Genomic DNA, 14,551 nt, shown 5'->3' on the forward strand with positions numbered 1-14,551 from the left:
GTCAAACACACTAATTTTTAAATTGCTCAACCTAACTCATATCAGATCCAAGTTAGCCAAACTTGTTCTGTCACTTATTCCATCTTCACATAATTTATTGTTAAAATTTCTCTTTACACATTAATCCCTGGTCTTTAAACTGACTGCTATTTGCTTGGAAAATATATACACAGTATAAAAATATATATTAAAAAAGTTTACACCTGAAAGAGAAAAAGCAAAACCCAAGAAGGATGGTATATGTCAATAGATCTTACCTATTAAAAGAAAAACATCCAAAAATTACTTAAGAGGCAGAAAGTTTTTTTTCCTCTCAGTCATGTAAATAAATAGGGAGAAGTAACAATACACATTTTTTAAGTAGTTACTACATTCACAAATTTGGTAAATACTATAACCATCTGAATGTAACTACCATTGTTTAATAACATGACTACTTTCCAGAAAATAAATAGAACATAAAAGATGGTACTCAAGCTACCTATTCAACATTACCTTGAAAACTGTCACTGAAGGCATCATTTAAAGGAAGCTCATTCTTAACTTACATTCTACAATACCTCTGAGAGAAAACTAGATCAAAACTCTTTTTCAATATAACACATATACATACAAGCTTATAAGAAAGTTTAAACTTTGATCAATTATAAATTAGCTTTTATTTTCACAAAAGACCTTTAAATAAAAAGCTTTCTTAAAACTTAACAAAACTCTAGGATGAGAAATTCCTATAAAACTATCCACTACCCACCAATCTAATTCTGAAACTACGTTATTCCAGGGCCCAGTTAACACTTCTCTGAGACTTCTCAGACACACAGTCTTTATATTATAGACTACAATGCCCCAAGAACAACTCCTACCAGGGAAATCCCCAGCAATGCACTGCCAGGGGATATTTACTAGACGAGGGTAAATCAATTTAGAAGATTTTCAAAACTTATTTAGATCGCAGTCATCTCAAAACTTTTGAAAACCATCCTACTCTTCCATTCCCCATTCATATTAGGTTAACTGTTTGGAATGCTTAATGCACTTTTCCCAAATCAAAAGGGTACATCTATTTCTCTACAATCCTGAACAAAGAATACACAGGGTTAAAAACATTACTATGAATCTCCTACACCTTGTACTCATTTTTCTTTTTTTAATCTTTTAAATCCAGAAGAAAGACAAGATTGCACATACTTCTGGTTGTTTTTTAGAAAGATAATTCAAGATACACATTTGAAGACAATCACACTGAAAGGACTCTAAAGGCTAGCACTATATGTTCATGTCTTGGTAAAAAGCTGTAGAGGCCTAGACAAAGATATGCTGAGCTAGGGACACTGTAGGGTTCAGCCAACTGAGTCTAGAAAGCAGCAGATGACGGATGATTAAGAAGAGCAGCCATCAGGATCATTATTTCTGCTTCTACCTTATGCTTCACCACTCCTTCTGCCAAAGCAGACTTGTTTTGGGCCAGCTGAGAAAGGGCAAAAGTGAAGGGGCCCTATTGGTGTTAAAAAGAATGGAGGAATTCCTGATGTCTCAAGACAGTACAACTTGACATTCAACTTGGTGACTAGCTATTCTAACAATTCCATGTTATATATTAAAACTGCCTAACAGCTTTAGGACATTCTTTGTGGCCATGAATTCCACTTCATATGTCCTACATCTTGTCAAACTGTAGCTATTAAGTAAAAAAAAAAATCACTTATATTAAAACTTAATTGTAATATTTATAAAACATTTAAATCTGAATTTCAATAAATTAGATTATTTGTAATACTTACTGCTTCAGCTTCTGCTCGTGTCTTGAATGTAATTACTGCATGAAGTGAAGAGTCATCAATCTGACAATCTTCAATTTCACCATATTGCTTTAAATTAAAAAAAAGTATTTCCTCCAAATAAATATTTTGAAACATCCAAAATCCTAATGGTTTTACAATATTAAAATGCCAACAAATATAACCCAGAATACATAACAATTCAGGGTGATAAGAAAAAAACTATGAGTAATTCATTTTAGTACTTGATATTGTAAGATAAAGGGTGGTCTTATTTTCAAATATTATTTTACAATTCTATACTTTCTAGAATTAGGGAAACTTGACTGAACTCTTTATTTTTTTAATTTTTATTGGAGTATAGTTGCTTTACAATGTTGTATTAGTTTCTACTATGCAGCAAAGTCAATCAGCTGTAAGTATACCTATATCCATCCCTTCAATTGAACTGTTCTTTTTAAATAATGGAAACATTGGTCAAAGACTGAGTTTCCTTATTGCCATTTCTTTTATGCTCATTATTCTAATTCCAGAAAATGCTAAATCCTTTCTAAAGCAGATTATTATCCTCAGAATATTCTTTGAGTTTTTTTGATTCCCAATTTAAATCTGGGGGGCAGGGGAGGAAGATTCAGAGAATTTAAGTAATTTTTCCAAAGTAACTAAGTTAATTACCAGGATGAGAGTCCAGGTCTTTCAATTCAAAAGTTTATCTGACTGCTTTTTACTCTTACTCTACACTCCTCTAGAACACATTCTTTGAGGACATTTACAAGCTAAGCATATTAAAGTATGCTTGCTTTGGGTGTGCTGGATTTTGTTTTTTCCATGTATAGGAAGATCTTTCTGCAAATAGCACAAAACAGCACCTTTATCACATAAAACTTCAGTCCCTTATATATCATTACTAATATCGTCCTTCTTTCTTACCCTCAAATAAAATTAAAACCACAATCTCATTAAATGCACACACTACACAAAGAAAAATTCTATAGGGCACAGTAAAGAAAATGGACCACAGAATCAGTCATATCCCAGCTCTGTTAGTGTTAGCTGTGGATACCTGAACAAGTTCCTTAATTTCTTCATGTTTCATTTTCCCAATCTCTACAATAAGCACAATAAAGGTACCTACCTCAGAGAGGTGTCAAAATAACTCGTAATATGGTGAGTTATATAAAGCATTCAGAATAAAACCAGCCACAAAATAAGTGCTCTATAAGTTTTAGCTGTAACGTTTTATTACTGTACTAGTTCCAGCGCATAAATTAAAAATTAAAGAAAGCATTTCATTAATCACAATTTGTAACAATGTTTAGTACTGTAGGTTTTTTCTGATACCTGTTATGTTCAAATCACAGGTTGAGATAGAGAAGCTATCTTATTTAAAGACTGACAATTTTTAAACGCGCATTACCACTACTAACTGAGTAGAATGCGAATATCCAAACTCATGCAAGAATGAATATCCATTTAGATAGAGGCTCTGAATGTTTCTAAGCTTTTCTAAGCCTCCCTCATAGCTCAGTTGGTAAAGAACCCACCTGCAATGCAGGAAACCATGGTTCAATTCCTGGGTCAGGAAGATCCCCTCGAGAAGGGATAGGCTACCCATTCCAGTACTCTAGGGCTTCCCTTGTGGCTCAGCTGGTAAAAAATCCGCCTGCAATGTGGGAGACCTGGGTTCTATCCTTGGGTTGGGAAGATCCCTTGGAGAATGGAAAGGCTACCCACTTCAGTATTCTGGCCTGGAGAATTCCATGGACTGTATAGTCCATGGGGTCGCAAACAGTCCAAAACGACTGAGCGACTTTCACTTTAATGTTTCTAAAACCAAAACCGTTTTAGTCTTACCAAAACACGTCCCTAAACTCACCTTGTCTGTCTGGATTATTTTAGCATATTCTTTAATAATTTCCTGATTAGCTATATAACTATAACTATATGTAATACACTTAAGTTTATCTGGATCTTCTTCCCCTTGGGAAGGTACAGAAACAGGGTGTATAGTAGGTAAGTATTGGGCTACAGTATCTCCAAGCTAGAAAACTTTGATTCCTTTCTGTCTCCCTTTAAAGTCATAAAGCATAAGATATTCCAGACTCCTCACTGTTAAATATTAATCATCTTAGTTATTTCTTAAACATACACCATTTCTTTCAATACCTCTTGATGTCCTAAAAAACTATAGTTTCACATCTGTATCTACAGTTAACAGCCTGGAATATAACTGTGAAACATTTAAATCTGAACATTCAAAAGGTTCAACTACCTGTATACCTATCTACAAGCTTACCTATCCTTCAAGACACAAGTTCCAGTTTTAAAACCTCATGAAACTTTACTGTTCATTTACTATCATATGCCTGTGTGAAAAAAAGTTCTCTGAACTATTGAAGCAGTTACAGTTTTTAATAAATTTAACTTGATTATAAATTGTCTGTAGTTTTCTTTAACTGGTTTGTGTTAAACCATTATATGTAAAATCCTTGAGGGTAAAGAATCAATTAGTTACTTTATATACTTTATCTAGAGCAATTACTCTAATGCTGCAGGCAAGACTAATGCTTAGTAACTAACCTTTGTGATACCACTAAGAATTACAACATGTAAATTAAAAAGGCCTTTAGGCAGACCTAATCTCCACTCTGCACATGAGCCCAACAGATTTCAGGATATCCACGTAAAATAATGGATTAGCAGAGACTAGATTCTTATTCTCCTTTCTCATACATCACTCTATTAACATTAGACTAACTCTAATTATACCCTGGTATCAACTAAGGCAACTTCAAGATCATATTCCAAAATTTACAGTATTAACGAATAAAATTCCACCTTAATTTTTAAAAATCTGGATGGCCCAAGCAATATGCTCAATTTTCCCTAAAAGTAAATATCAAATGAAACTAAACTCTAGGACTTCTCTCTCTGAATCAATAAGTTTAAATCATTCCTGTCATAATATCTGAAGGCCTACTAAGTGTAAGAAAAGTAACATTTCTTTCAATGATTAAACAAAAAACTCCTACAATTTGTTTCTTAAATAATTAAAAGATTATTATAGATTAATCAAACACTTGGTGAGATTAATGGGTTTAAATTATTCATTTCATTTTCATATTTTCTCCTTTAACATCCATTATCCCCAACAATGTATCAGTATTTGTTTCGTTGGACAATAAGAAAGTACCGCAAAGTGAGGAAGAAGATCTTCTCTATCACTCTCTGTAAATGCAGAAATCTCCAATGCCCTGGGACGGTGATCCACCACAGCATGACCAGGCACACCTCGACCTCGGCCTCGACCCCTGCCTCGGCCGTGAGCTGCACCTCGACCTCTTGAATGAACTCCTCTACCACGACCAGATGAAAGAATCCCTCGCTTTGCAGCCTAGAAGAGATTAGACAAACAGGTTAAACATCACCATTATGAACACAAGCCAAGTGTTATACTCAGATGAGTCACACAATCTGACATCAGTCATACAACTGAATATCATATTCAAAGAATGTCTTACAGAGGCATTTAATAATTCAAGCTAGAGTTTTAGTTTTTAAAGTAAAACCAAATTTAGCTAATGAATTTAGAAAACAAAATAACATTAATTCAAGCAATGTTCTGAAATTATCAAATACACCTTTTCTACTAAGTCCTTACTCTCCACGACATCAAACTATATCACAAAAAGGCCAGCAATTCTTGAGTCTCAAATAATGCAGCGTTGAATATTACTTCAGAAGTTAGTTTAACACGGAGATACAAAATAGCTATATATATACACACATATATATATATAAAATAAGTACATTTTCCCCCAGTTATGACTTTCAAATACAGTGTCTCTATTTGTTTGCCTGCTGACTTCAGTAGATACAGTTATTTCAAATTCATTAGTTTGATCACTAACACCTTTATACAACCAATGTAGTATAGCAACTTATACCCCACTGTATCACTCTATGTGATTACCACACTATTTCTACATTCCACAAATATTTAATGAGCTCTTCCTGTGGACTAGTCTTTACCTTCATGAAACTCAAATCCTAGAAGGGTAGAGAAATTAAGCAACTAAGTTATTTAATTATATTAATAAGAAGTGACTCCAAAAATGAGGAAATGCTCTATTTAAAGATATGAATAGAATATTAAAGATCTGCAATGAAAGGGTATGTGTGTGTGTGCACGTGCGCGCACGCTCATGCTCAGTCATGTCTCTTTGTTATCCCATGGACTGTAGTTCACCAGCCTCCACTGTCCATGGATTCCCAGGCAAGAATACTGGAGCAGGTTGCCATTTCCTACTCCAGGGGATCTTCCCAACCCACGACTGAGAACCCAACGATTCTTTACCACTAGCGCCACCTGGAAAGCCCAGTTTGCTATGAATAAACTACTAGAACAAAAGTTCCATGAGGAATTTTTTCCTTGTCCTATTCTCTACTTTATTCCCAGCACCTACAATAGCAGCTGGCAAACCACAGAAATTTAGTATTTGTTCAACGATTCAAAGAATGTACAAAGAATAAGCAAAGCAAGGCAAGGATGAGGGGTAAGGGATACAGCATGAAAAAGGAACCAAGGTTGAAAGGAACATGGTACTTCTAAGGAGTAAAATCCAGTATGGCTGGACCACACAGGATGGAGAGATGAGGCTAGAGAGGCAGAGCCAGATCACGAACAACTTACGGACAAAGTTAAAGATTTTTATTTCATCCCAGTTCAGTTCAGTCGCTCAGTCGTGTCCGACTCTTTGCGACCCCATGAATTGCAGCACGCCGGGCCTCCCTGTCCATCACCAACTCTCGGAGTTTACCCAAACCCATGTCCATCGAGTTAGTGATGCCATCCAACCATCTCATCCTCTGTAGTCCCCTTCTCCTCCTGCCCCCAATCCTTCCCAGCATTAGGGTCTTTTCCAATGAGTCAACTCTTCGCATGAGGTGGTCAAAGAATTGGAGTTTCAGCTTCAACATCAGTCCTTCCAATGAACACCCAGGACTGATCTCTTTAAGGATGGACTGGTTGGATCTCCTTGCAATCCAAGGGACTCTCAAGTCTTCTCCAACACCACAGTTCAAAAGCATCAAATTATTTGGTGCTCAGCTTTCTTCACCGTCCAACTCTCACATCCATACATGACCACTGGAAAAACCATAGCCTTGACTAGACGGACCTTTGTTGGCAAAGTAATGTCTCTGCTTTTAAATATGCTATCTAGGTTGGTCATAACCTTCCTTCCAAGGAGTAAGCGTCTTTTAATTTCATGGCCACAATCACCATCAGCAGTGATTTTGGAGCCCAAAAAAATCAAGTCTGACACTGTTTCCACTGTTTCCCCATCTATTTGCCATGAAGTGATGGGACCAGATGCCATGATCTTAGTTTTCTGAACGTTGAGCTTTAAGCCAACTTTTTCACTCTCCTCTTTCACTTTCAAGAGGCTTTTTAGTTCTTCTTCACTTTCTGCCATAAGGGTGGTGTCATCTGCATATCTGAGGTTATTGATATTTCTCCCAGCAATCTTGATTCCAGCTTGTGCTTCTTCCAGCCCAGCGTTTCTCATGATGTACTCTGCATATAAGTTAAATAAGCCGGGTGACAATATACAGCCTTGACGTACTCCTTTTCCTATTTGGAACCAGTCTGTTGTTCCATGTCCAGTTCTAACTCCCAAGAGCCACAAAAATCAATGAAAACATTCAAAGGTCAGAGGTAAAGTGATGTAATCAAATCAGTGTTTTAAGATGTTATTCTGATCAAGAGAAAAAGAGAAGATGGGAAGGAAACCAGTCAGGCTACTACAATATCCCCAACAACTGAAGACAGAAGCTTGGTCTACAGTGGTGCCAACGGAGGTAGAGAGAAGTAAAATAAACACATTTAAGATATATTGGAGAGTAATATGTATAATACTTGGTATTTAAATATATATGAATACTGCAGGAAAGGGAGAAATCAATAAAGATTTCTAGATTTCTGGTTTGAGCAATCGTGTAGATGAGTTTAAGGACAAAATGAGCACAATTTTGAACATGTTGAGTCTGAGGACGTGAGACATCCAAGTGGAAATGTCAAATAGCCACCACTGCCAAAATCTCTGCAAGTATAAATATTTTTCATATCAAGACAGTTAATTTTAACATTAGCTAAAGTAATCATCTAAAATCCAAATAATAAACTTCAAAGGTCAAGGATTACAGTTAATAATAGCACAGCACATACAAAAGTATCCTCTTGGGAACTTTAATGTCTCAAAATGCACCTTAAAAAGAGGGTCCATGGACAAGGAAGCATTATTGAGTACTTAAATATTTAAATATTTAAGTATTTACTTCGGGAGATACACAAATTATAAGCCTCTAGAAAACCATAAACAAAAAAACATGTTTACTATAATCTCATTCAAAGTTACTGGGCCTCAGTAGCTTTTATCACTAATACCTATTAATAAAATACAGCACTGGTGTGGCGAATGAATACACTCTGGCAAATACTGCATTACTGCGCGTACTAATATTAGTTGTAAACTAAAGTTCGGCCATCATAAATGAAAAACAGAAGATGTCATTCAGTGTTTAGCTATATTATGATAAAGAACAAAAACATGAACTAATGATATAAAGAATATTAGTAGTAATACTATTATTTGTTAACTAAAATTATAGGCCAAAATTTTTTAAATGATAATTTTTTTTTAAAGTCACACCAACACAAGCATGAAATCTCCAGAGCGGTAAAAACACAATTTCTCCATTAACATAAAAGAAATCTATGTTTTTCAAAACCTGTTATCTTAGGCAGGACACAAAGACAACCATATCAATTTTCCAGAGTAGTAAAATATATGCAGGTTTAGGACTCCAACCTGTGGCTTCCTATAACAGACAATACAGGGTCTTGAGATAAGAACAGTGACTGCTGAATGTTAAACTCTTTAATACCCAGATACCAGTACTCAATTAGATTTGTACTATGCAGAAAGTGAAGAAGAACTAAAGACCCTCTTGATGAAAGAGGAGAGTGAAAAAGTTGGCTTAAAGCTCAACATTCAGAAAGCTAAGATCATGGCATCTGGTCCCATCACTTCATGGCAAATAGATGGGGAAACAATGGCTGACTTTATTGTTTTGGGCTCCAAAATCACTGCAGATGGTGATTGCAGCCATGAAATTAAAAGACACTTACTCCTTGGAAGGAAGGTTATGACCAACCTAGACAGCACATTAAAAAGCTGAGACATTACTTTGCCAACAAAGGTCCGTCTAGTCAAGGCTATGGTTTTTCCAGTAGTCATGTATGGATGTTGAGAGTTGGACTATAGAGAAAGCTGAGCGCCGAAGAATTGATGCTTTTGAACTGTGGTGTTGAAGAAGACTCTTGAGAGTCCCTTGGATTGCAAGGAGATCCAACCAGTCCATCCTAAAGGAAATCAGTCCTGGGTGTTCACTGGAAGGTCTGATGTTGAAGCTGAAACTCCAATACTTTGGCCACCTGATGCAAAGAGCTGACTCATTTGAAAAGACCCTGATGTTGGGAAAGATTGAGGGCAGAAGGAGAAGGGGATGACAGAAGGTGAGGTGGCTGGATGGCATCACTGACTCAATGGACATGGGTTTGGGTGGACTCAGGCAGTTGGTGATGGACAGGGAGGCCTGGCGTGCTGGGGTTCATGGGGTCGCAGAGAGTCGGACACGACTGAGTGAATGAACTGAACTGAACTGATGTTGGATAAAGAAAATCAAGTTGCTAACAAATTTAGAAAAAAGCATTATTTTCAGACTAAGCAGAAACAATAAGCTAATATACAAAAAATTTAATTGTGGCAACAATGATAAATACAGACAAGTACCAACTACACTAATGACATAAATGTCCCTTTACATCAAAATGTAATTCTCGTTTTTAAACATCTTTCTGCTTTAGAAATTATCATGTATAGAGGTCAATTTTATTAGCTTTTTCTTATATAAATAATCATAACTGAACTATAAGAAACTAGTTATTTCTCTTTTATAAACACCCACAGCACCATCTACAGGTAAAACTTAAGTCAGCATGTTCTTCGATGTTAATTCTACCACAGAAAGTCTGATCCTTATAGTAACTCAATGTAACATGTCTATATATGCATAGAACATCTCCATTAAGAACGCCTAAAAAGACTTTAATAGATTTTGGTTCCAGGAAAAAAACAAAAATAGAAAAGGAATAAAATTTACTACAAGTCGAGAGACCAGCTGCCACCTTTCATTAAATACTAAGAGATTTTTCTATTAGCTCTAAAAAAATTTGCTAACCTCTTCCTTCTTTCTTACATCAACTTCCAATATGTTTTCCAGAGACTGTCAAAGACTGATGACCAGAATGAGAAGAATATATTTTCAAATAAACATTCAAGACCACAACTGCTCTTCTTCAGCATACTGTGTGGTTATGATGAAACATACCTCCAGCTGTAATTCTGTGTACTTTCTCCTAAGTTCAGTGACTTCTTCTCCAGCTTGCATCTTCTTATATAAATCCAGTTCTGTGTCAAGCAACTCTTTCTGCATCTAGAAGACAGTGATTAGTAATTCAGGTGACAATAATATCCTGCACTTACATACACACACACACACACACACACACTTTTTATAAGGAATGCTTTTTACGTATTCCTACTTAATCTATACATTTGTTCTCTATCTCCAGTCTTACCATCCTAATTCAAGCCATCAATCACCTCTGGTCTACACTAATGCAACAGGCTTCCTAACTTGTTCCTATTTCCTATTTCCACTGATTTCCCTACAATTCATTTTCCATATGGAAGCCAGAGTGAGATTTTTATGGACTGACACAGAAGAATTTTCAGGAAATAACTCTGACAAGGAAAACAAAAAACTAAGGTGCAAATGAGGACTATACAGCACCCTTTCATCTGAGAAAGAATACGTACACACACATACCAAGAGGGAGGGAAGAGTAGGGAACAGAGTGCCAGGGATCAAACAGGAATGATCATCTACATAATCCTTTCTATATAAACAGTATAACTTTTGAATCATGTTAATTATTTATTTATTGAGAAAATAAAATTAGGGTAATTAAATTGAGAGTGAGAAACAGGAGAGAATTATGTAAGTGGAGCCTCCTTCATGGTTATTATCGTGCAACTGCTACACATTATTTGAAATAACTTCAAATCAATTAGGACTGTATAACCTTTGTATCATCTGGAAATTAATTCTTCTATATTAAAGATACACTAAGATCCTCATATATTATGAAATAAAATACATTTTAAAAATAAAAATACAAGAAGATTAAATCAACAAGAATAAGGCGGAGGGGAATCCAAAATTGAATACATACAGAGATAGACCTAACTTTACCAAATTAATAACATAACCACACAAACAAAAACGTGATCCTGTACCACAGTTTGATTCTATACTCTTAATGGACTATATTGTGAGGTTATAAAGAATGCAAACAAATTCTGAATTTTATATTTAGTTAGCTGATGGAAGTGGTACTATTTTAGCAATTCTGGAACCATCTGAATGTGCAAGTGTATACTGTATTATTGACTTTCTAGCTACAATGTACAGGATTCAAAAGATGAATCAAGTTTGCTTATTTGTATTTATTAACTTATTAATTAATAGAGAAGGGGGAGAATGGTAGTATATAATGATCAAATTTTGAACAAAGAATATTAACTAAAGAAGGAATCTTAATACAGTGTTTTAATTTTTTTTGCATGCACATGCAGTATGAATAACAACACAAACTGAAATACCTGAGTCTTAGTTTTTATACTTTTTGGAAGACAGCGTCCAGGAGAAGCAGCTTTGACCTCATCTTTCAACTTGGTAATATTTTTAGTCAAAACCTCTAAAGTTTTCATTATTTCTGCTTTATCTTCAGACTTCATTGCTTTGTTTTTCTCCAGTTTTGAAATTAACATCTGGCCAATTTTTAAAAACAAAAATATAAGACACATTTCTACTACTACTTAGAAAGCAAACATAGCAAAGTAAATGTAAAAATAAATAACTACTACTTATAGCTTATGTAATCATGCAAGGCTTATAATCACCAAGACAGCAGAACAGCAGATTGGTGACACTATCTCAATTCAAGTCTTAATCTTGGTTTGCACTGTAAAGAACTACAGTACTGCTTAAGTCTCTTAGAATATAAATTTCTTATGGTTATAAGCTTTAAATTTAATTTAATCCCTGAAAAGTCGTCAATTTGAAATAGCAGTAATTTTACTTTCTAATCCATCTGTTGATATTACTAATTCTAAGTAGTCACACTCCAAAAACAGTCTGCAACCCAGAAAGGATCATAGGAAAAGTTTTACGGCTTCCCTTCATATGAGATATTAGAAAAGTGGAATCTTTAATTACCTTCTTTCTTTTGTTAGAGGGGACAGTAACTGGCTAGGCTAAGAACAATATGCTGGACAAAGATAAGAAGTAAGAAGATAAACATGGTAAAGAGTAGAAGACACCACACAATATAGGTTCTATAGTATTATAGTATAATACTATCATCTATAGTATTATAGATTCTCTGAGTCATGATGGTTTCAGTTTTTGCTATAAAGCATTGTGATCTCTCTTTATTAAGTATATACAAATTTAAATCAGAAAAGACATAATTTTAAACCAAATGTTCAAAAGTTTGTATATTTTTAATATTTTGAAATATTATAACCAGACATAATTAAGAACTGACACCTAATTAAATGTCATAACTAGAGCGAAACTGTGGCATCTTCTACTCCCTATTACCATGTTTATCTTCTTACTTGCTGTCAGGCATACTGTTCTTAGCCTAGCCAGATACTGTTTCCTCTGACAAATCTAACTTTAATTATTTTACCTTCTGTGTTTCAATGTGCTTTTCTAAAATTTCTTGTTTCCTTTTCCTTACATCTTGCTGAAGTTTCAGTGCCTCCTAGAGAAGGGATCAGAAATAGTATTAGAAAACTTACTTTTCAATTACTTAAGAAGACAGAACTGTGCTCTAAATGAGATTGTGGTGAGAAGCTTTGAAACAAAAATAAATGCAAAATTTTCCTAAGTAAAGCTTAAACAGTATGCAAGTTTCAAAGATCAATCAGGAGAGCCTTTCATTACAATAAGAAAATTAATATTTACTAATATACTATGGAAAACAAAAGTTCAGTGGTGGCCAACATATATACCTTTATCTCTATTTTATGAAAAAACATATACATGCAGAAAAAGCTTCTTTATATGTAAATACTGTACACTACTAACTATACTTACCTGCTTTTTTTTCTGTGCTTCATTATTATCAACTGCAGAAGTGGAAACAAGTAAGGTTTTTTGTGCAGCCTTCAAAGCAGCTGGATTATACACCGTTTTTGTTAGGCCAGTAGATGTAGACAACACCTACCAATACAAATTCAATTTCTCAAAAAATGTATCAAGTAGTCATGATCTCCTGAGTCCTATTTCCTTCAAAACTCAACTTTGAAGCACTCCTGTCAAAACTTAGCACACTGAACTAAAAGTACTTATATAGTTACAGTAACTAAGTCACATTTAGCATCTTGAAAGGAAGGGTATGAGTGGGGGATAAGCTACAAAGTGAAAAAATTTTAAAGTAATATCATATACCTTCAGGAAAAAAGCAAAAAACAAACATATAAAAACTTCAAATCAATAAACACTGGTGGTATTACTGTAACACTGATAAAATATTAGTTGCTGAATACATTACTAGTATTCCTAGTGACTAAAGAAAAACTGTACATAAGAGCACAGCAGAGGAGGAATTATGTCCTGAAAATAATTTAAAATGATCATTTATAATTGACATTTCTGACATTAACCTTATTGCTTTGTGTTCTCCATTTCTTTGCTAGCATTAGCATTATTTCTTTTACTTTAAGGGACCTTATTCCCTTTAATTCAGCTCAGGTTTAGCACAACCATTCAAGACCTCTGCAAAGTCCTAATCACTTATTTCTTCTACCTACGTTCCTCTATGAAATAATATTCTTATTAAAATATTTAGTAAAAATGACCTGATGATACTTTAATTTATATTTCTCTCTCGATATCTCTCCCCTGTCCTTACTATAAGAGCCCTGAAACATAAACCATGTCTTTCTCTTCTTTGTGCTTCTTCCAGTATCTAAACCTTGCTACCAACTAATTATGAAACCATGGGTGAGTTCAGGAACCTTTCTGGGCCTCATTTTGCTCATTAAATAAGCAAGTTCAACCTGATAGTGTCTGATGTCCTCATAAACCCAAAGATTCATTCCATGAGGGTAAAGATTTTTTTTTTAAACATGGCTCACTGCTGTATCTTCAGTGCCTAGAACAGTGCTAGACACAAAGCAAGTACTCGATAAACACTTCTGCACTAAATTAAAATGAAGTGATGGTAGATCAGAGTGAACAATCTTTTCCTCACGAAGGTCAATTCAAAAAAATTAAAGTGTACAGGCTGCCTTTTTTATCTTCCAAAAGAAACAGAAAGTTGTAGGTTCCAGAGAGTTGTTGATTACTGGTTCTTGGGAAGGAGTTTAGAGATCCCTTCAAAGAGATCTATGAATGCCATAAAACCTAAACATGAAACCATGTGTGAGAGAGTGTAACTTTCCAGAGGAAAAAACACAGCTTCCAAAGTCATGACCTAAAAGAAGTTAGAAGAACTATGTAAGCAGAAGAGTATCAATGAGAAAACGAGTCCTATTTTCTGACTACTAAAATGTAAATAATTCAGGTATAGC

At 34.8% G+C, this 14,551-nt stretch overlaps 1 protein-coding gene across 50 annotated transcripts in view; it reads right to left on the minus strand.

Annotated features, from left to right (window-relative positions):
• RBM26 (RNA binding motif protein 26) overlaps window positions 1-14,551 on the minus strand; it is an 83,293-nt gene that overhangs the window by 16,474 nt on the left and 52,268 nt on the right. For 47 of the 50 annotated variants that reach the window (XM_081549845.1, XM_081549844.1, XM_081549828.1 and 44 more), the window contains 6 exons: window positions 13,074-13,199; window positions 12,664-12,738; window positions 11,570-11,737; window positions 10,233-10,337; window positions 4,972-5,172; window positions 1,782-1,868 (listed from right to left, as the gene is read on the minus strand). In XM_081549845.1, the coding sequence (XP_081405971.1) occupies window positions 1,782-1,868; window positions 4,972-5,172; window positions 10,233-10,337; window positions 11,570-11,737; window positions 12,664-12,738; window positions 13,074-13,199 (762 nt within the window). The remainder of the gene's footprint in view (window positions 1-1,781; window positions 1,869-4,971; window positions 5,173-10,232; window positions 10,338-11,569; window positions 11,738-12,663; window positions 12,739-13,073; window positions 13,200-14,551) is intronic. The other 3 variants (XM_081549849.1, XM_081549848.1, XM_081549846.1) reach the window with 1 other exon arrangement.

The sequence above is a fragment of the Giraffa tippelskirchi genome, chromosome 12 (genome assembly GCF_054371585.1).
Source record: "Giraffa tippelskirchi isolate mGirTip1 chromosome 12, T2T-mGirTip1v1.2.pri, whole genome shotgun sequence".
NCBI lineage: Eukaryota > Metazoa > Chordata > Mammalia > Artiodactyla > Giraffidae > Giraffa > Giraffa tippelskirchi.